General features: G+C 32.3%; 3 protein-coding genes across 4 annotated transcripts; 2 read left to right on the top strand and 1 right to left on the bottom strand.

Annotated features, from left to right (window-relative positions):
- Positions 1 to 54: 54 nt before the first annotated feature.
- Positions 55 to 2125, bottom strand: LOC131182338 (CMP-sialic acid transporter 3-like). 2 transcript variants are annotated; one of them, XM_058151591.1, is made up of 4 exons: positions 1711 to 2125; positions 1129 to 1345; positions 332 to 448; positions 55 to 156 (listed from the first exon to the last, which is right to left on the bottom strand). In XM_058151591.1, the coding sequence occupies exons 2-4, from the start codon at positions 1294 to 1296 to the stop codon at positions 70 to 72; spliced, it is 372 nt and encodes a 123-aa protein (XP_058007574.1). In that variant the 5' UTR covers positions 1297 to 1345; positions 1711 to 2125; the 3' UTR covers positions 55 to 69. The 2 variants fall into 2 exon arrangements, with proteins under 2 accessions (XP_058007574.1, XP_058007549.1); XM_058151566.1 differs by having other exon boundaries at positions 1785 to 2123.
- Positions 2126 to 5908: 3783 nt separating this feature from the next.
- On the top strand, positions 5909 to 6904 carry LOC131169461 (uncharacterized). The gene has a single exon (XM_058128694.1). The coding sequence runs from the start codon at positions 5909 to 5911 to the stop codon at positions 6902 to 6904; it is 996 nt and encodes a 331-aa protein (XP_057984677.1).
- A 214-nt stretch (positions 6905 to 7118) lies between these two features.
- On the top strand, positions 7119 to 8072 carry LOC131182332 (uncharacterized). Its single transcript, XM_058151519.1, has 2 exons — positions 7119 to 7242; positions 7323 to 8072. The coding sequence occupies exon 2, from the start codon at positions 7375 to 7377 to the stop codon at positions 7942 to 7944; it is 570 nt and encodes a 189-aa protein (XP_058007502.1). The 5' UTR covers positions 7119 to 7242; positions 7323 to 7374; the 3' UTR covers positions 7945 to 8072.
- Positions 8073 to 22288: the final 14216 nt, after the last annotated feature.

Below are 22288 nucleotides of genomic sequence, written 5' to 3'. Positions count from 1 at the left end.
AATATGGAATCTCTGATAGTAAAAGCATTTACCATAACAACATTACCATTCTACTAATTCCAAGTTAAATCAAAATTTGAAAATAGTGAAAAATAGTACCTGTACAAATGTAGAAAATGAGAGAAGAGGCTTCTCTCCAACTTTCTGATGCTTTGCCTGTAGAATCAACAAAAAATCTATCTCAAATCAGTATGAGGTTGCCACCCCTCATTTTTAAATGATTATTGCTACTGGGCTAAGTAATGGCCCTTTCACTTCATGCATCCCCAAGCTTGAAAGTGAAGAAGATTGTACAAAAAAACATATAATTGGAAAAAATAAGCAAATGTACCTGGAACAAAAGCATAACAATCGCAAATAGAGCCTTTGCAGCTTCTGTCAAGAAGTTGACACTAACTGGGCTAAACATGAATTTCCCATCCACCTTGGACATGTACACCAAAATAGGCTGGCAGAAAAAGTAAACTGAATATATAAGAGAATCCAGGAATGAAGAGAATTGCCAAAGAAATCACATTGGTTCCTAGGCCATTATAAATAAGAATAGAATAAAATCTCAAAACTAGAAACATTATATAGTTAAAATTTCAACATTTGAATCGCTGAAATCAGGTTAGTCATTCAGCAATATCATGATATAACTTGATTAGCACGCAAGGACAGTAACTAGGCTAAAGCTTGAAAAGCCTGGTATCAATCAATCCTCCAGGGATTAAATAATGAGCAAAACTTTCACTTAATCAGTAACTCAGTGCATCACATGACTGGAAAGACTGAATTATTGATTGTCAAACTAGTCAATTGTTGAAGCACAGATTTAAACTAAACCTTATCAAAGAAAACTCAAACAACATCCACATCAAACACTTCTGTATGACCCAGAAGTGGATTAAGAAAACATATTAGAGAGGTTATGTTGAACTAGAAGTCCTTTCTCAATTTACAAGAGAAGACATAAAAAAAAGGGGTAAAGAACTAGGAAACCAACACTCACAAAAACACCACAATTTTAACATATAAAGAGTCCACATAGAATGTCATAATCAGATCTAGTACAGCAAGAGCACATAACATTTGCACGTTGAATGAAACAACTCACGCAATAAGATCAAGGATAAAATCAGTTACCTGTAAACCGACTAGGATGCAATCACCAGCAACCAAGAGCACATTGAGGGCACGTTGCTTTGATGATACCCTGCTCTTATGTCGGTCATAAGCTCTTGAAAAAGGTTTGGTATTTGGTGAAACCAATTTCGAATGGCAGACGCTGCATTCTATCATCCCGTTTTTCATTGGTTCACCCCTATTACTATCACACTCCTCAGTCTTCACAAAACTGAATCTGCGAATCAATAAGTGAAAAAGAAATGAGCAAACACTAATAAACAACATATGAAACCTGATTTCCAAGTCAAAATCATCTAGAGCTTGAAATTCTGCAATCAAACATGACATATCTATATAGAACAGAGCGTTTTCAGATTTCAAAAAAAAAAAAAAAAAGAGTTTTTACTTGATAGAGACAAAGTATGCATGAATAGCTGAATCATTCTCTGATCCATTCAATCAACAGATTCAACACAGCTAAGCAATTTCATTTGAAAAACAAAATCCAAATCAGATCTCCAACAGTAAACCACAAAAAAGTCTGCAGTTCCACACAAACAATACCAATTCAGAGATTGAATGACAGAGATCAGATCTTACCTGGAGTCTTAGAGCTAGCAAAACCATCAAAAACTCATTTAACTGAACCAAAATTATCACATTAAAAATCTCACCTAAACCCACTTTCTCTCAACCAATCATTGTCCAAAACTGCCCTCCGCGCCGGTGAAATTCCAGAACCAGATCCACCGTTCACGCCTCCAGAACTGAATTGTCTCTATTTCTATCACTTTCTCTTGCTCTCTCGCTACCTGAGAGACTCCAATTCCAAAAGGTTGAAGATTTTAAAGGCTCAAACGAGAACTTGAATTCTCTGAGAATGTTTAAAGAGATGCGAAGAATATGCACACACAGGGACTCCGAGGGACAGAGGGGTACGGCTTAAATGCGAAATTTTTATTATAAATATAAAATTCACTTGCTTTGAATTCACTCGCAAACTCGGCCTCCAGGCGGAAGGCGATATTATGGCTTTTTCTAGAGTGGGGTCGAAGATCGTAGTGGCTTTTGGCCAATCAGAATGAGACGTGAGATCAGGTGATGCAAGTAAGCGTGGGTGACGGATTTTTTTTTTATTATTATTATTTTTTTTTTTCAGGTCGGCTGTTTCCTTCGCTCCAATTTGTAGTTGGACTTTCAAGGAAAGAGGGAAATATGGTCGGGTACTCGGGTTGGGTTTGTTTACAAGTAATCATTTTTTTTTGGGTTATTTTAAAACGTGTTTGGTTTAATTTTTTTTTTAATATTTACTCTAATTCAGACTTCAGCATTAAATTTTATTAAATATCATTAAAATTTAGTTAATATAATTTATTTATATGAAAAATTATAATTTTAATTCATTAAGAATGATTTGCATTCATTTAGTGTAATTTTTCATATAATTTGTTATTTAAATTGAAATTTTTTATTATATGGAATATAGTAAATGAATATTAATGGGTGAATATTTATATTTATTAAAAAAATTATAAAACTTATTAATTATTTAATTTAATTTTTTTTAATATAAATAAATTTCATAAAATATTATAAAATTTATTCATAAATCCATTCATATTATGCTTAATATAAATAAAAATTCATTCATAAATTTAACTTTAGAATTTTGTGTTCAATTTTGGTTTTAAAATGCTAAAAGTTTTATTGGATAAAAATGCCCATTTTAAAATTCATTTCACATTACTTTTACAAAAATAGAGTAGCCACACCTCACTGCGTTGGTGCTAGTCCTCCGAAAATCTTTAGCTAATGGCCTTATTTTCAGGAGAGAGCAGTTTTTGATTTAAATCGAAAAATTGAATTGAATTGAATTAATTTAATTTAATTAGTTTGATTTTAAAATTCAATCAGTTCGATTCGATTTATAATTTTAATAATTTTAATTAATCGATTCGATTCACTTATTTTCATAAAAAAAATAAGAAAATCGAATTGAACCAAAATTATTAATATATATATATCAAGGAAATCAAAGAAAACTGAACCGAACCCTAAGATTTTTGAGTTTTGATTTCTAATTTTTTTTTGTTTTTATATTTTTATTATTTAGATTTAATGTTGAAAATATGAAATTTTATAAATTTCGGTTTGATCGGTTTAAAACCGAACCAAATCGATATTTATCGATTTGATTTAGTTCGATTTTCTCTTATTAATCGATTTGGTTTAAATTTTAAAATTTTTAATTTTTAATTTTTAATTTTCAATTTTATTAATTTAATTCGGTTCGATTCGATTCGGTACAGAAGCGAACGTACCGTTTGCACACTCCTACTTATTTTGAGGTTTTCACGCAGGTTTGCGTAGGATTGATTATAAGGGCAAGACCAGGAAGGTGATTGGTTGCTTTTGTGTAGTGGTTTAGGATTATGAGAGGCTTGAGCATGGTCACAGTGGATAAAAAGATATTTTTTTTTTTAAAAAAAATATTAATCTACATTTTGTGTTTATATGAAATAAAAATTTATTTTATTTGAAATAAATTTCATATTTAATAAATTATACTAAACAAAAGAATTTTTTTATAAATGAATTCTATCATGTAATTTATTGATAAATAAAAATAAATTTTATGATAGATTTTAACTAAAATAATATAAAATATAAGTTTTGAGTATTATACTAATAATTTTAAGTTATTAATTTAAATTTATATTCATAAAAAATATTAAATTAATAATTAAGAGTTTAAAAGTGAAATAGAATTTTAACTATTTAATTAAATAATTACTTATAGCGTGTCTAATTTGGATGTCATAATTAATTATTGGAGACAACATTAAAAATGTATTAAGACAACTAGTGATTTTTTTTTTCATTAACTAATTATCACTTTTTTTCATCTGCAATGAATATTGCATTACACAGTCCACAGGGCGTCAAAATTCAAGAAGGAACCAAGCTTCACGGGAACAGCTTGGATCCAATTACATGGGAGTTTGCTTTCAAAGCTAACTTTGCTACACAATCAACATCCTAGTTAGCTGCTCTTATATGAGAGTAAGAAACTTTAGAGAAAAAACGAAGTGAGGCTTCGGATGGCATGTAACATAGATTGAATTTCCCAATAGCGCTCTGTGTGAGGATCAAGCAGAGCTGAGATAAGGATAACAGAGTTTGACTCCAAAACTATTGACGACATTTCCATACTATGACCCAATTTGATAGTTTCAAGCATAGCTTGCACTTCCCCTTTTAATGGGGATGTACACCTTAACTTCTTATTAATACCATCAATGAGATGACTCTTATAATTTCTTCTGATAGTCGCTATTATTGCCTAAAAGTTTCCTTTTTCCCGAGCTATATCCTATGAAGCACTGAAACAGATCGAAGTCACGCTTCTCGTTGTCGAAACGTTCCGACGCAGAAACGACCGACACGGGGAAACGTTTCGGCCGCTTCAAAATATTAAAATTAGAAACGCGCTTCCTGTAAAACGCAGGTTTAAAAAAAAAAAAAAAAAAAGGAAAATGGGTAGGTTAAAATCGATCACTTCACAACATTCGCAAACAGAAAAGGAAGAAGAAAAAGAAAAAGAAATGGAGTATCTTCAACGGCAACATTGCAGATCGCAGCGCAGGTAAGGATCACAACACATTTCTCTTCTTTTCACTGATCCGCCATATTCACGCTTTGATATGCCCTTCCATCCTTATCAATGTAAGAAGAAGAAGAAGTAAAGAAGATTAAGGGAGGAACGACAATGATGTAACGATGGCCTTTCCTATTTTCTATTCCCGATTGTAAATGTGAAGTATTAGGTTTATATTGGGATTTTATTAATTTATTATTATTTAATTTATTATTTTTCTTATTATTAATTTATTATTTTCCTTTTCTAATTTTTTTGTGAAACAATTTTATTAAGCAACTTTCATTAATTAATTACAATTTTATTCCATTAATTAATCATAAATTTATCATATTTAATATCAATTTTTTTTTCTCTAAATGTATATTCCATAATTAGATTTTTCTCAAACCAAATTTGAGGAGTTATCATAAATATTTTTTTTTTTAAAAGAAAGATAAAAAAAAAAAATTTTTCCCAAATTCACTAAAAATTTTCAAGATTTGCCATATTTTTACAATCAACATTTTGAAGGAAATTAAGGACAAATGTAAATATATTTTTAAAGTTATTTTTAAAATTATAAAATTTCAAGTTTAAATTCTAATTAATGATAAATAAAAAAAATTCCAACATTCAAAATTTGTATTTTATATTAATATATTTTGTATTTTTGTAATAATTTATATATAATGTGTTTAATATAATTTGTTTTAATGTATCGTTATATTATATATTAAAATTTTTCATAATAATTTTTATAGTCAATTTATTCAATTCTATTATTTAATTCTTTAATCTTTTAATATATAATTTGCATTGTGCTTTAATCCTTAGTATATAATTTGTTTAAATAATTTGTAAATTGTATAAAATTGCATTTTCTTTTTGTCATTTTGATAGGACAATATTTGAATGGATTCTTCGAACTCTAATTCTACCCAAGCAAATAGCACTAGTGCCACTTCTTCAAAAACTAGGGAGGAAGAATTTAATCTTTTGTGGAGATATGTAACTAAACTTGAGAAAACTTGAGAAGGAGGGGGTAATTGTAAATGGATTTGCAATTTTTGTAGACAAGAAAAGCAAGGAACTTATACTAGAGTGAGGGCTCATTTATTGAAAATCACTAGAAAATGGATTGGTGCGTGTAAAAAAGTGATGAATGATAGTATTTCTGAAATGAGGAAACAAGAGGATGAGGCAACAAACAAAATTACCAATTCACAATCTAGGCGAGTTTCTTTGCCTATTAGTATAACTTCTGTTCCTTCATTGAATATAACTGAACTAAGTATTTCAGCAGCTTTGAAGAAAAGAAGAGTTAATGATTCTCCTCTTGGTAGAGCTTTTGACTTGCAAACTAGAGCTCAATTAGATATAGAGATTACTAGAATGTTCTACACTGGGGGTCTACCTTTTAATTTTACTAGAAATCCTTATTATGTGAGTTCTTATTCTTTTGCTGCTAATCATGTTTTGGGTGGTTATATGCTGCCTGGTTATAACCAATTGAGAACCACATTATTTCAGCAAGAAAAAACAAATGTAGAGAGGTTGCTTGAACCAATTAAAAGCACTTGGTTAGAAAAGGGTGTTAGTATTGTGAGTGATGGATGGAGTGATCCCCAGATAAGGCCTTTGATTAATTTTATGGTTGTTTCTAAGTCTAGCCCCATGTTTATCAAATCTGTAGATTGTTCTGGTGAAGTGAAAGATAAGCAATTTATTGATAATTTGCTAAAAGAAGTAATTGATGAGGTGGGTCATCAAAAAGTGGTACAAGTCATTACTGATAATGCTTCAAATTGTAAAGGTGCTAGAGAAATCATTAAGAAAATGTTTCCACATATTTATTGGACTCCTTGTGTTGTGCACACTCTTAATCTTGCTTTGAAGAATATATGTGCAGCAAAAAATTTAGAAACTAATCAAGAAACTTATGATGTGTGTCACTGGATCACTGAAATCCATGGGGATGCTTTGCAAATCAAGAATTTTATAATGAATCATTCCATGAGGCTTGCAATTTATAATCGGTTTAGCCCTTTCAAATCACTTTCAGTTGCTGACACTCGTGTTGCTTCTATTATTGTGATGCTTAAAAGATTTAAACTCATTAGGCGTGCTTTAGAAGCAATGGTTATGAGTGATTAATGGGCACAATACCGAGAAGATGACCAAGGCAAAGCTAGATTTGTTCATGATAAAGTGGTAGATGAGGATTGGTGGGAAAAGGTTGATTACATCATTGCTTTTACTGGGCCCATTTATGACATGATCAGAGTTTGTGATACAGACAAACCATGCCTTCATTGGGTTTATGAGTTGTGGGATTCTATGATTGAAAAGGTGAAGTAAGTTATTTTTGATCATGAAGGAAAGCAAGCAGATGGGTTTTCTCCTTTTTATTATGTGGTTCATCAAATTTTGTTTGATCGCTGAGCAAAGAGCAACACTTCCCTTCATTGTTTAGCTCATTCATTAAATCCAAGGTAAATTTCTAACTTACATACTCATCTTCTTGTTATAATTTTTTTTATTATTTTCTGAATTTATTTTCTTATTTTTGAAGATTTTATAGTGAAAAATGGCTTCAAGAGGGAGAAGGTAGAGTGCCTCCTCATATGGATGGAGAAGTATCAACTGAAAGAATTAAATGCTTTAGGAGGATTTTTTCTAATGAAGATGAGCGAATTAGAGCAAATGATGAATTTGTAAATTTTTCTTTGAAAAGTGGACCTTTTGCTGATCCTGATTCTATTGGAAGTATGTATGTTACAGATCCTAGGAAATGGTGGGCATGTTTTGGTTCTAATGCACCTTTACTTCAAAGGTTGGCTTTTAAAGTGCTTGGACAACCTACTTCCTCCTCTTGTTGTGAAAGAAATTGGAGTATTTATTCCTTCATTCATTCATGTAGAAGGAATAAATTAACTCCAAAACGTGCAGAGGACTTGGTTTTTATCCATAATAATCTTCGTCTTCTGTCGAGAAACTCCTCCCAATATTATGATGAGAAGACAAAATTGTGGGATGTTGGTGGTGATCAATTTGGGAGTATGGAAGATGTGGGAGTTCTTGAATTTGCCAACCTTTCATTGGATGAACCAGAGTTAGAGTCTGTTTTATTTGATGAAAATGCAACTACAAGCATGGAGAAGGAGAAAGACAGTGAAGTTGAGGAAATGTCATAAATTTCATTATCTTTTCTTTTTTAACATTTGAATGTGTTGTAGTTAATATTTATTTCTTATAAGTATGAAACTTCTAAATATGTATTTTTATGATTGAATTTAAATGTTGATTTGGACTTTATTTATTATTGAACATCTTTCATGATATATATATATATATATATATATATATATATATATATATATATATATATATATATATATATATATATATAAATATACCCCTATATTTTTTATATTTACACGTTTCCCCCACGTTTACGTTTCCTATATTTTTTAAAATGCCATTTTCCTATGTCCGTTTCTGCGTTTTCCCGTGTTCGCGTTTCCATTTCCATGCTTCATAGGCTATATCACTATTTAATTTAAGATTCCCTCTAACTGGAAATTGCCACCTTGCTGTAAGGAGAGATGGCTGAGAGATGCCGAGCTCTGTATTCCTATTAGCCAATATTTGATTCATCTCATTCGCACTACTGTAAATAAGTTTGGAAGTGGCTATCAAATTGCACTCTACTTTCTTAAATATTGCCTTGTTTTGTGTCGTCCAAATTGTCCAGCAGGATATAACTATTAGATTTGTATTTTCCAAATCCACTTGAAAGAGAGCATGAATTCTTATCCACCAATGAGTGAAAAGACGAAAAGCCTATAAGTAAAGGGGCTATTAAACCATGTAGTATGGGCATTATTGCACCAGAACAAGGAGTGCTCAATGGTCTCTAACTCCCTTTGACAGATGGGGCATATGGGCGCAGTATTTATACCTCTATGGGCCATATTTGCTTTCATGGGTAGAGCAATATAAAAAGCCTTCCAGATAAACACTTTAATTCTAGGTTGAATTAGACATTATCCACACTCTTTTTCATACTTTCTCTTGTATTTGCATAGAAGGAAGGGGACAAGAGAGCAAAGCATTAAGAGCTTTACTTGCTAATAGCTTGTAAGCTGACTGCATAGAGAAGTTCATGATTTTGTCATAGTGCCAAACAACTGTGTTTGCTATTCTAACAAGAGCAATTGGAATTAAATAAATTGACCTAGCTTCTTCTGCACTAAATAAAGAATATATAAAATTGATGATCCATTGGAGACTATCATGTAAAATCAAATCTGCCATAGTATTAACATGCAAAGTGTAATTAGCAAATTTGGACACTCAAAAACCATTAAGATTTAGAACCCAATAATCAAACCAAGCAAGAGTGTTCCTTCCATCCCTATGTTGGATTGAACACCTTTTTTTAAGATTTCTCTTCTTACCAATAGACTCTACCATATACAAGAATCTTAGTGATGAGAAGGAGCTTCCCAAAAATTAGAGTGAGAGAAATAAAGTCCCTTAATGAGTTTTGACCATAAGCTGTTAGGAGACATTATTAACTTCCAGCATTGCTTTGCAAGACAATTTGGATTAAAGAGACTGAAATCTCAAAAGCCTAATCCACCTTTGGACTTTGGATTCGCTGTTGTTTTCCAGCTAATCTAATGAAAATTTTTCTCCTTGTTTTTCCTACCCCACTAGAATTAGATAAAAGCTTATTTAGCTTATTGCAGAAGCTTTTGGGGTACTTAAGAATTGCCATGGAGTAAGTTGGAATTGCCACTAAAATCAACTTGAAGAGAATCTCTCACCCTGCTTGAGAAAATACTTGTTACTTCCATAATTGAGATTTTGCCTTTATTCTTTCCTTAATTAAAGTAAGAGCTTGGAATTTTTATCTACCTTAAAAGGATGAGAGACCCAGGTACTTGTCATCCATTTCAATCTCTTTCATATTAAACAAAGATAGAATATGCTGCTTGAGATGGGAAGGAGTATGCCAGCTTAAAAAGACACTGGATTTATGGCAGTTTACTTGTTGTCTTATGGCCACCGAATATGAAAAGATGACTTGCCAAATGGTTAATGCTTCCCTAATAGAGGCTCTCCTAAATAGAAGAGTATCATTAGCAAACAAAACATTTGTTAATGAAGGAGTACTTCTATATATCTTTACTCCTTGCAATTCCCCATTCTGTTTAGCTTTCTTCATCAAGCATGATAGAGCCTGAGATAAAAATAATAACAGATAAGGCAATAAGTGATCTCCTTGCTTGAGCCCCCTAGTAGACTTAAAGGGATGAGTAGGAGAACCGCTCACCAAAATAGAAAAAACTAATCATTTGCATAATAAGATTCACCTAAATTGGATCAAAGCTAAATTGGAGAAGCACTTTTTGGACAAAGGACCACTCCACTTTGTCATAGGCTTGTATGATTCCTACTATTGTACATTTTAAGGTGATGAAAGACTTCATGAGTAATGACTATGTTATCTTGAATTGCTCTAGAAGGGATAAAGGTCACTTGGTCCTACAAGATTGGCACATTCATCCATAGTTTAAGTATATTAATAATAGATTTTGAGATCACTTTGTACATAAAATTATACAGGCTTCTAGGCTTATATTGCTTTACTAAAGTGGGGCCTTTACATTTTGGAACTAACACTACATTTGTCCTATTAATCTCTTTTAATAAAAAAAAAAATGCTAGAATATAAACTTCAAATAGCCTACAAATGACCTTCCCACAATCTCCCAATGTTTCTGAAAAAAAAAATTCCTAGAAAACCATCTGGCTCTGAAGTTTTTATTCCCTCTAAACCAAAAACTACAAATTTGATCTCCTCATCTGATAAGGGAGCTAGTAAGCTTATATTAATCTCTAGGTTGATAATCTGTGAAAGTAGATTAGCTACTTCTTCACTGCTAGTAATACTACTTTGATAGACTTTTTTGGAAAAAGGATGAAATTTCCTGCCTAATTGCTTGCTCTAATTCGATCCAAGTCTAATCTTCCCTCAGTAGCCTCAAAATAGCATTTCTATGGCACTTCTAATGAGTAGATAGGTGAAAGAAGTGTGTGTTTCAATCCCCCTGAAGGGGCCAATTGACTTGAGACCTTTGCTTCCAGTATAGTTCTTCTTTGTTCCATAGCTCAGATAAGTGGTGAAAAGATTGCTGCTCTATCTTCTTATTATTCTCCTCCAAAAGATTCGAATAAAGGTTCTTTAGAGCAACTTTCAGAGCTTTAATCTCTTAATGATTTCCTTGAAAGTGCAGTTTACTCCATCAACTTAACTATCGTCCATAAAATTTGACTTTGCTAGCTATTGAAAACATTAGGGACCCTCTAACAAGTTAATTCTAAGCATTAGTAACAACTGAGCCACATTCATCATGATAGTTCCATTTAGCTTCAAATTTGAAAAAGCGCTTTTGTTATTCATAAATCTAATTAAAGAAGAGAACTAAGAGTCGATGATCAGACCTAATCATGTCCTTATGAATGGCAATAGCTTCGGGAAAAAGCTCCCTTCATTTAATTGACACTAATTTGCTGTCAATGAGTTTTAAAATGGATCCATTTTGGAATTGCTTGTGCAAAGAGGGCCATCACATTCCAAGTCAATTAACTAGTAATAATTAACAAAATCATTTAAGCAACTCAATTGAGATAGGGCTACAATATTAGCTCTTCATTTCTCATGATACAAGAGTATTATATTAAGGTCGCTACTATAAGGCCATGGTTCAGGATGCGGAGCTTTAAAGTGCTTAAGACTAACCCAAAAGCGACTATGATCCCTTATGTCTGGGCTCCCATAATTGAGTGTGAAGCGCCAAAAACAATCATGCCCATCATGTAACACCCTCATTTTCATCGTCCATACGTCCTACTATTCCGATAGCTAATGTCTGCCCTGGAAAGTCAGAATGTCTGGAACTATACTGTAATGACAGTAAGGAAGTATAAAATAATGAAATATGTGATGAGAAAAATTAAGTAAAAATAAAAGAGATAAAATGTGACTAAGTTAAACGAGCCAAACCCGTAGCGATGGGTGATCGCACCGGAAAGTTGCGAATGACCGTTGACTAGCCATGGACCGCAGGGAACCCCAGGAAATATTTTCAAAATCGAAGTAAAGGTCTACTGAGGTGTAATTGATATTGGAAATGTCAAAAAAAAATTAATAAGTTAGTATAAACGAAAAATGAAAATTAAAGAAATCGGTGGTACAAGGAATTAATCGGTAGTACCGAAAAATTCGAAATACAACCCAAAGATGGGCATTTTGGTCAATTGACACCTAGAATTGACTTTTGACCTCAATGTCTATTAAAAATAAGTGGTATTAACTTTTGAAAATTTCATGAAAAATGAAATTAAAAATGAAGTGCAATTAAAAGAGAAATGGGGGATTAATTTGCAAATATCAAAACTTTAAATATAATAATATTAACCTAAGTTAGTGGAGATTAGTGGGACTATAAAAAGGACACATAAGGGCAGATTTCATCCACTTTCAATTCACTTTCTTCAATTCTTCTCCCATGGCCGAATTGGAGCTTTCAAGTTTCTTTCATGGGCGTCCCACAAGCAAGCTTCATCCACCCATCTTCAAGCCATGATTCTTCAAACTTCCTTCACTAAAGTTGATATGCACATCATGGGCAGCATGTAGGAAGCAAGAAAGAGGAGTTTTGGTGAAGTTTAATCAAGTTCCAAAATAAGGTTAGTGCTAGTTTTCCTTCCTTCTTTAATTAATCTTTAATTTAAGGTAGAGGTGAGTTGAATGACTAAGAAATTAGAAGAATTGGATGAGTATTTGATGGAGCATGAAATTGGCAGCCATGGAAGCTTTGGGAAAGTGTGTGATTTGTTCATGAAATTGATGATTAGTGAGGTTAATTAAATAGTTACATGTATTAGTAGTTTGGTGTTATGTGTATGCTTGAAATGGGTACTTTGAAGTAAGGTTGTGTAGTTTATATGGAAGATTGAAGCATATGTATAATTGGGTAGCCTTGAAGTTCATGGATTAATATTTGATTTCATGAATTTAAATGATGAATTTTGGTATTGATGGATTAAGGGCAGTATATGTAAGTAATGGTTGGAATTGTATGAAGTAAATGTAAGTGATTTTATGTGTAATTGTTAGGTATTTAGTATATATTGTGTTGATGTAATTAAGGTTGTAATTAGTGTATTGAGAAATTGTATAAACTGTCCAAAATGACCATGATGAGATGTGATAAATGATGTTTGTACATTATAAATCTAGAAATTTGGTAAGGAAAATTAAGGTGAAGCAATTAGGATGTGTAATGGTTGTGTATTTGATGAAGTGTTTAAGGGCAATATATAATTGAGCTTATAATCTGAATTGTGTGATCCCAATTGGTATGAGACCAATTGGATGTAAAACTAGACTCAATAGGGACCAACTTTCATATAGAAAGCTTGCCAAAATTCTGTCCAGAAAATGACCAATTTAGTGACCTAATCCGGATTGGTAACTTGAAACCCAGAATTTTTGACCATATGAACAGTAGTCAGTATTTTGGCCATAACTCACTCAAAACCAGTCCAAATGATCTGAAATTTATATCATTGGAAAGCTTAGACATAGAGCTACAACTTTGGTAGAGACCACCAAGCCCAGAAATGTCATTAAGCAAGTCAAATTGATTGCCCAAGTTGGGTTACAAAAACTGGCCGAATTGACTTTGACTTAAAAATGACTTAATTGTGCAATATAAGTGTAAATTGACCAGCCATAGTAAAATGACCATATCTTGGTCTACACAACTCCAAGTGACCTAAAATTTATACTGATGGAAAGCTTAGACATAAGGCTACAACTTTGGTGAAGATTACAGAGCCCAGAAATGCCATTTACTAAGTCAAACTGTTTGCACAAGTTGAGCTATCAAACTGTCCATAACATTGTAACCCAGAATTTGACTATATGAACAGTAGCCATTCAATTGGCCATAACTCACTCAAAACAGGTCCAAATGACCTGAAATTTATATTAATGGAAAGCTTAGACACAGAGCTATAACTCTTATGAAGAAACCAAAGCTCATAAATGACCAGAACTAAGTCAAATTGAATGCCAAAGTTAGGGTACCAAATCTGCCAGAATTAAACTTGACCTAAAAATGACCTAAAGTTGCATTGAAAATGCAATCTGTCTAGCTTTAATAAATTGATCATATCTTGGTCTATACAACTCAGAATGACCTAAAATTTGTGCCAAAAGTTCAATAAGACATAGAGCTATAAATTTGCTTCTTTGACCAGAAGCTAAAAACCAATGAAAACAGAACATTTAGCTAGATCAATCTAGCACACTAAAACTAAAAAATTGACAATAATATACAATGAAACCTAGAAATAATTTGGCAATAAATACCAACTTGTGAGAATTATAAATTGCACTATACTGGCAGCATATTTAAATGCGAATTGTGATATGTTGATACTAGAATCAACTTATCCATGATGTATAAAAAGGTCAACATTTTTATTGACCAGTGAATTATATAATGACCAGTAAACCCTAAAAATAAAGAAATAAATATTTAATCTTGTAATATGCCCTAGTTTGCCTAGTTGACTAGTTTGGATAGGTTGGCATGTTAATAGGATTCTGACAGCTGTTCTATAAATGGCTTCACGTTGTACTGTGTTATATGGCTCATTATACCATACTATGATTTTAATAGCCTATGGCTATACGGATTGTGTTATTTTACTCGGCTTAATGCCTGATTGATTATATGGCTTTTTAGCCGCACTATTTGCACACTGTGAGATACTTTGTGACCTATGGTGTGACGGCCTGAGGTACTAGGTACCCAGTGCTAGTATATCCGTTTATCGATCAGTCGGTGTATAGGCTACAGGCGATCCAATTAAAATATTATTTAATTCAGGCAGTTAAGTTAAGTATAATGAAATTTCAGTACAAATAAATTAAGTATTGAATGAAATGAGTAAAAGAGATTAGCAATAGAAACATAACAAAAATATAATTTGCAGAACCGTAGAGACTTGAAATACAATACAGTTAGAATAATTTGTATACTGGGTAGTATTACTGAACGGTTATAACTTAGTACTTTCAAAGAGGAACAAACTAGTATATAAGATAGTTGATACTAGAAATACCATACCAAATTAAATTGATTCCTGAGCATCCGAATTACGATTTATTTCTTTCTTTATTTGTATAAATTATTTCTTGTTACGCTATTGCACCACTAAGCAGAAATGCTTAGTGTGATGGAATTGCTTCCTCAGCAGTCTTCAAGGTAAAACAGAAGGGTATCGACTGAGATTTTGGAGTCTAGATCTGCAGAAGTGTTAGAAGTATACAAGGTTGTCATCTCCTCAGCAATGTATGTAGATAAGGCTCATATTTACACATGTTATGTATTTTGTTCATTCTAAGTATATTGTAAATTATTTGTATATCCTGTACTTGACAAACTTATGTAATTAGTTGGCAAATTATGTAAGATAATGAAATGTAAGAATTCTGATATATGAGTTAAGTATCTGATCATGATGATTCTTATTGAGATTGAGTATATATTGACATTGTTTTTGGCAGGTTCAGAAGAATTGTTAGTCCAAATTACTGCCAGCACTCTACTGGATTGTCATTAAAACTTTTTTTTTGAATTTTCCAAATTAGTCAGATTTTGATAAATAGTAAAAATAGCCTAAACCTCAGATAAAGTTTTTAAACAAGTAAATCAAGAACTATAATGAAATTAGATAAGATCAGGTGCTCCGGTACTCCGTGTGACACGCTTTGCTCGACTACACTGTAGACGGGTGAGGGGTGTTACACATCAACCTTAATTTTAATGTCCATCACATTTCTGCAAGAATAAGAAATAGAAACTTCAATTGCATCATACCACCATATGGCCAATCCCCCAAATAAACCAGATGGATCCATGTAAAAAGCAGTGTCCAACTCCATTCTTTTACACAAATTTTCCAAAAAGTATTGTTTATTCTTAGTTTCCATAAATAAAAAAAAAATTGATGGCAGTGTGATACTTTGTAATGAGCTCTCTCAAAGCTCAAATTGTCCGGTAGTGTGCTCTCTCCTAGTAGTTCCAAGATATAAGATTCATAGAGATCGTGGTGGCTTTTGGCCAGTCATCTCAGCCTCAATATTTAGAGAATTAGGTAGCACTGCAGCAATCTCTGTTTCAGCCTCATTTGCTAAATTCTTAAAACTTGTAACCCGATTATGCTTAATTGCTTGATTTCACGACCCGGCCAGGGAGTCATAATTGACACCACGAAATAAGCCAGGTTAACGCTGCTAGAACTGGTAGCAAGCCTAAGACTATAGATTTTGACCTTCTAAGGGCAAACATAAGTGTTCTCAAACTTTTCTTAAAGTCTAAGGAAGGTTCTTTCCTCCCTAATACTTAGACTCAACATAAAGAGTTTGAAACTTTGAGTGATTATGCAAAAATTTCTTTTTCTGTTTTTGTCTTTCATTATCATTATTATTATACTAAACTTTATTTGTACAAAACTAAGCTCTTTCTATAACCTTTATATGACTGCTATAAACCATATAACTTTCTTTAAATTGTTTGCTTAGGAAGAGCATGTTGAAAGACCTTCACTTTCTCATCTATGTTATGGCTATTCCTCTTAATCATGCATAAACTTTGGAAATGTCCCCGTAAAGGACCTCTTTTACTCAGTCAAAGCATTTTAACTTTAACTGCATCCTATTATTCACACTAACTTTACTTCTTTGTTCACATTAGGTCTACCCTTGGTATTGAATACCAAGAGGGTCATTAATTATCCTAGTAAACTTTCATTAAATTTCTCAAATTTAGTATGACTAATAGGACAGTACTTTATTATATCTTCATTACATAATTTATGCAACATAAATTAGTTAATTGTGGAGAGGATCTAATTTTTGGTCTTATTCTTCTAACATTTTCATTTCTCTAAAACATCTATAGAGCTCCACATTACAAATTCTTCTTAAACCAATACATTTTATGCTATTATAATTTATTATACTCTCCCATTTCAATTTAAAGGAAACCACCCACTACACATGTATCTACACAACCCACGGACAAGCACATTCTCATAGTATATACACTACTTATACATGCCCACATAAAGACATAGGACATACAACTATTAGCCTAGTATATACTTTAACATTACATATCCATACATCATAATCAAATTACATACTTAAACCAAAACTTATACATAAGACATTACATAACTTAGACAAGTTTACACTATTACACAATTATTCTTTTACAGTCCAAGCCTTCCTAGATTCTTATGTATCTGCTATTTGTAAAAAAGTTTTAGTTGTGAAGGGGTGAGCAGGGAGGCTCAGTAAGCATAAACTACTTAAAGCAGTCACATAATTTCTTTTCATTACATATATATGATTATCGAATACATGAGTGCATCTTTTCATCAAATATATGCAAACATGGTAGTCATGTCACTGGACTCCTATAATCCATCGTGCTTGCTCATATAGAGGCTCCTCAGAACTTTCGCTTAATATATCTAATGTGCATGGCTCATACAGAGGCTCCTTAAGACTTTCGTTTAAAACATGACATGTGCCATGTACCAAGGGCCTCATAGGGACCTCACCTGGATTTTTGGATCTATAACATATATAACATAATACCATATACCATCTAAGAGTCAGTGGGCCATCCATAATCTACCTCATATCATAAACATATATGCAATTACATTAAGTATGATTCTAATGTATTACACCCTAATATCAATGCATTTCATGATGCATGATTATGCTTAAAGTAGTAATTAAGTACTTAAAAAGCATTTGAAATTAATTTAAGCAGTTTATCCTTACCTCTTGTAGAATTTATTAATTTATTCTTACCCTTTAGATCTAAGTGTAGACATAATTTTATGTGAGCTTCCTAGAATGTTCTGAGCTCAAACCGACTCAGGGCCTGACTTTTTTGAACTTTGATCACCAACTATGATCATGTTGTGAAATAACAAACATCTCAATTCTATATCCTAGACTCCTTAAAAACTTGTAAAGGACTTTTATTGTACATCATTAGGTCCTTTTAGATCATAAAAATAGGTTTTGAAGCCTTAATATAAAAGGAGAAATGAGGCTGATAGAACCATTTTTGGCTACTGGAGTAAAGAACTTTGACTACTGAAGTCTTAAACCTTAAATGTCCTTTTAGTCTAGCAGCGACTATGGCTATCGAACCTGTAAATTTTTCAAATTTTCTCAAGAAATTGCATGACTTCGGCTGCTAAAATAATAGTTTTGGCATTCAAACCTGGAAATTTCCAGAATTTTCAAGTCGAAAACTCAGAGCAACTCATTCCAAACATCATTAAACTCAACCTCAAGACTTCAAAAACATGATCCAACCACAAAACACCTTTCTAAAGCCTACAATAACTTGAAAACAAGTCATAAAGGCCACATGCATTAACAAACCAAGAATCAAGTTTCTTTTTAACTTAATTTAAGAAAACATTATAGATCACATACCAATCTTAACTTAATTAGCATGTAATACCTTAATCCATCAAACAAAACTAGCCATGTAAGGCCTATAAATACTGGAAACTTTGACAAAAATTAAAAACAACACATGATTTAGCAATAAAAACACCAAAACCTAACATGCAAAACATTACCCTTAATCTTACTAAGCTCAAAATCTCCCCTAAGCTTACATGCATTTAAATCTACCCAACTTGAAGCTCATAAGTATGCTTGAACTCTACTAAAAGATCAAAAAGGGAAGAAAAATTACCTCTTTTCCTTTGAACTTGAATTGATAAAATTGATGGTCCCGGCTTCAATCCACTCTCACTTGACTTCCCAAAAGAGAATCCAAGTATCAAGGCATACAAAACATACAATTGCTCAGAGAAAATCAAACTTAAACCCTTTGCATGTAACAGTAACTGAGGGATAGAGAAAAAAAAAAACCAATTTTCTTTGAAAAATGAAACTAAGTAGGTTATTTATACCCTGCTATCAAGAGGATTTTTAGCTATTGAAAGCTAGCTTTTGGTAGCCAGAGTTCATTCTGTTTAAAAGGAAATTTAAATAGTAAAAGGGACTTCGACTGCTGAAAGTCTAACATTTAATTACCAAAGTTCCTTTTATCCAAAAGGATACCTTGATTTTTTTTCTTAATAAAACACACACATAACCTAGATTCTTAGCACATCATATTCATACATACACATACTCATATACATCTTACCACCATTCCCTTGTCCATAAAACCTCAAGTTTCATGAGAACTTTCCACCAACGATAGGAATTCTGACATTGAAAAATGTTGGTTGTTACACTTGCATTATGAAAGGAGTTTAGATTATCTCTCCCCTAGCCCTTATCTTCCATTTGCATCCTGCACTGTGGAGGAACCACTTGTGGATTCTCTAGTTAAGAACTCTATTCTTTATACTTAATGGGACTTCTATTACATTAGGTTAGGAGGGGCGAGCTATGTTCTTTAATACAAGCTCTTTCAAAGGCTCTATTTTAGATAAAAAGGGTTGGGCTCTAAAATATTTAGAATTTTTGCAATTTCTGTGGGTTTGGTCCTTAAACAATTGGTTTAGAATGAGAAAGGTTGCCCACTAAATGGATAAAAAAAATCAAAAGGTTTGGGTTATATCACTATGAAGTCTGACGACTTGGGCTTTGTGATGTTTAAGTAGGCAAGAGAACTCTAATAATCTCTTTTGCAAATAGACCGAAAGGTGATATGAGGTGGGCTGGGATGTATAGTAGAGGTGGGTTCTAAGAGGTTTTGAATCTTCTTATGGAGTCTATAGGTCCAGTCTCTTTTTAGGAAGAGCTACTGCCCAAGGTATAAGGCAAAGGAATAAGTGAAACTATCTTCTCAAAGTCTTCTTAGTGGGAGGATCAAATTGTGGTTGATCATCTGATTTTGCTATTGGAGGTCTAGGAGTCTCTCAAATTTGAATTTGATCCATTTCTTTTGTAGGGAAAAAAAAATTAGTTGGGAGGTGTTTACTCATCTTGGCCCAAACTTTAATTCTCAAGAAAGAAGCCCATTCATCCCTAGCCAGCAAACCATTACCAATGCAAATGAGGCCTTCAAAAAGACTCCTAATTATCCTAATTATTTGAGCGCTTTCTTGATTCCAATTGCTAAGTGGGAGACTCTGAATCTGGACCTAGAAACCATTGGTGAAGAAATCTATTTCTTGAATTGATTTGTCAAGTGGTCATTTCTTTAGGATTAACAAATTGTTATCTATGGACCAAGGGCCCTCATCATAAGCCCTTCTTTCGCTTTGATGGATGGAAAGCTAAAAATGAAATTGCTTTCTAGTCCCTTCTCGACTTGAAATTCCCGGGTCACTTTCCAAACCTTGTTGAGCGTACACTTCAGTATCCATGACTTGTATCTGCAAGACGCTAAAACTTTTGCCTCCAGTTTATCTAATGTGAATTGATGGCTTGAATCCACTTTCGAAACCAGCTCTAACGAAGGTTCCTCACAGTTCAGTTCTTCAATCATTTTTTTTTTTTGTCATCTTCAGTCATATTTAGTATCTCATCCAGAGAATGTGTTGATGAAAGCATATTACAAAGGGAAAAGGAGTAATGATGATTAGAGGAGTTAGGAGAGGAATAAATGCTAGGGAAAAATGAGTAAAGAAGAGAAACAGTACACCATACCGTCAATTGAGGCAATTGAAATAGCTGAATTCAATTGCTTACTATAATAATTAAGCTAAACATTTAATCAGCTTTAATTTAATAATATTATAATCGTATTTAAAATTATAAAATTTTATGTTCAAATCTTAATTAAGTAGTGATAGTTATCAGAAGCTCAACTATTAGCTGTTATAACTTTTACTTTTTAATGCTTTTGGCTTCATTTAAAAAAGCTCATTGAATTCAATTCAATTTTCATATAATTATATTATTTTTATCTATTTTTTATTTTTTTAAGATGATTTTTTTTTTTAAGTTTAAAAGAATTTAATTCTTTCATATATTAAGTTTCAAATATAGACATTAATAAAACAGAAATCAATTAAAATGAATTTTCATAAAACTATAGTTTTCAAACAAGAAGTTAACTATAATTAGAATTCAATTGCTAACTTTTTAAAATAATATCAACACCTTATTTATTAGATCAATAGCTTAATAGTCGAATATCCACCCTATAATGTACAAAATTATAATTCAAATTTAATATCTTTATTCTCTTGAAAAATTTTAACATAAAACTCAATGTAATATGTATTTTTAGATTTATATTTTAAAATTTAATTATTTTCATCTTTAAATATTATTAGCAATTCTATATTTTAATGTTTTGATACTGAAGTCAGTATTTTAAGTTAAATCGTACTTTAAAATTTTTAAAATTTGATTGCAATATAATATTTAACTTGTTATAATTGGTGCATTAGCATGTTATAATATTTTTAATGTATAGTTTTTTGTTTGGTCATCAAATTAGAAAGTAGAAGGCAAGCCAAATGTTTTAAAAAATAATTATTAAGAAATTATAAATATAAATTTCATAAAAAAAGCTAAAATCTTTTTAAATAATTCTCACCAAGGATTATCAGACAATAACTCACTTCACTAGGCCTTTTTTTTTAAAGAATGTTACAGTCACCAAGTTCATACTTAATTAATTCAATCATTTAAACTAATATGTTTTCAATAATCAACCATGTCTTGTGGCGCCATGTGTTAGGTGCCTCATGGATGATGTAGTGCTCGCTTGGGTTGATCTAGCTTGCTTTGTGCGTACAGTAGTGCTCTGATGGGCCGATGGCTCCACTAGGCGATGGTGGCATCTCATAGCAAAAGGGGCATCAATAGACTTGTCTCAACAAGAAGGACTTGCTAAGAATCCTCTTCAGTGACGATGAATAGAAGGAAATAGTGGGGAGGAAAGATTTTTCGATCTCCCTTCTTTAGTAGTGTTAAGAGGTGTTTTGGGAAGCTAGATGTGTAGCGATGCTTGTGAGGGGTAGCACTCATGGCAGATATAACGAGAACAGTGATGAGAATCTCAGAAAGTTCTTCAAGATCTAGGTTCTTTGTGCCCTTAATTTCAAAGATTGTTGATTCCTATGTAACCTAAAATTGACATAGTGAATGCCCAAATATCAGTTGAGTGGAGAGGCAACTCAAATTCGGCCTTTGAAGGTGAGTCTTCTTCAGTAATGGCTACAATGTCTCCATCATAGTAAAGTTCCGTTTGGGTTTGCGATGTGAAGACAAAAACCATGATTTGAGAGAAAAAAAACAATTTTATAAGCTGTTTAGTTAAAGAATAAAACTCTGTTTTTGTCCATTCAAAACTGAGTGTCTTGTTAGCATTGCTGTTGTATTATTTTGCTGTTGCTGTTTATGAAACTACTGTTATGAAAAAGTAGTTTACATGTTTG

The sequence above is a fragment of the Hevea brasiliensis genome, chromosome 1 (genome assembly GCF_030052815.1).
Source record: "Hevea brasiliensis isolate MT/VB/25A 57/8 chromosome 1, ASM3005281v1, whole genome shotgun sequence".
NCBI lineage: Eukaryota > Viridiplantae > Streptophyta > Magnoliopsida > Malpighiales > Euphorbiaceae > Hevea > Hevea brasiliensis.
This window is presented reverse-complemented; position numbering and strand designations above follow the sequence as displayed.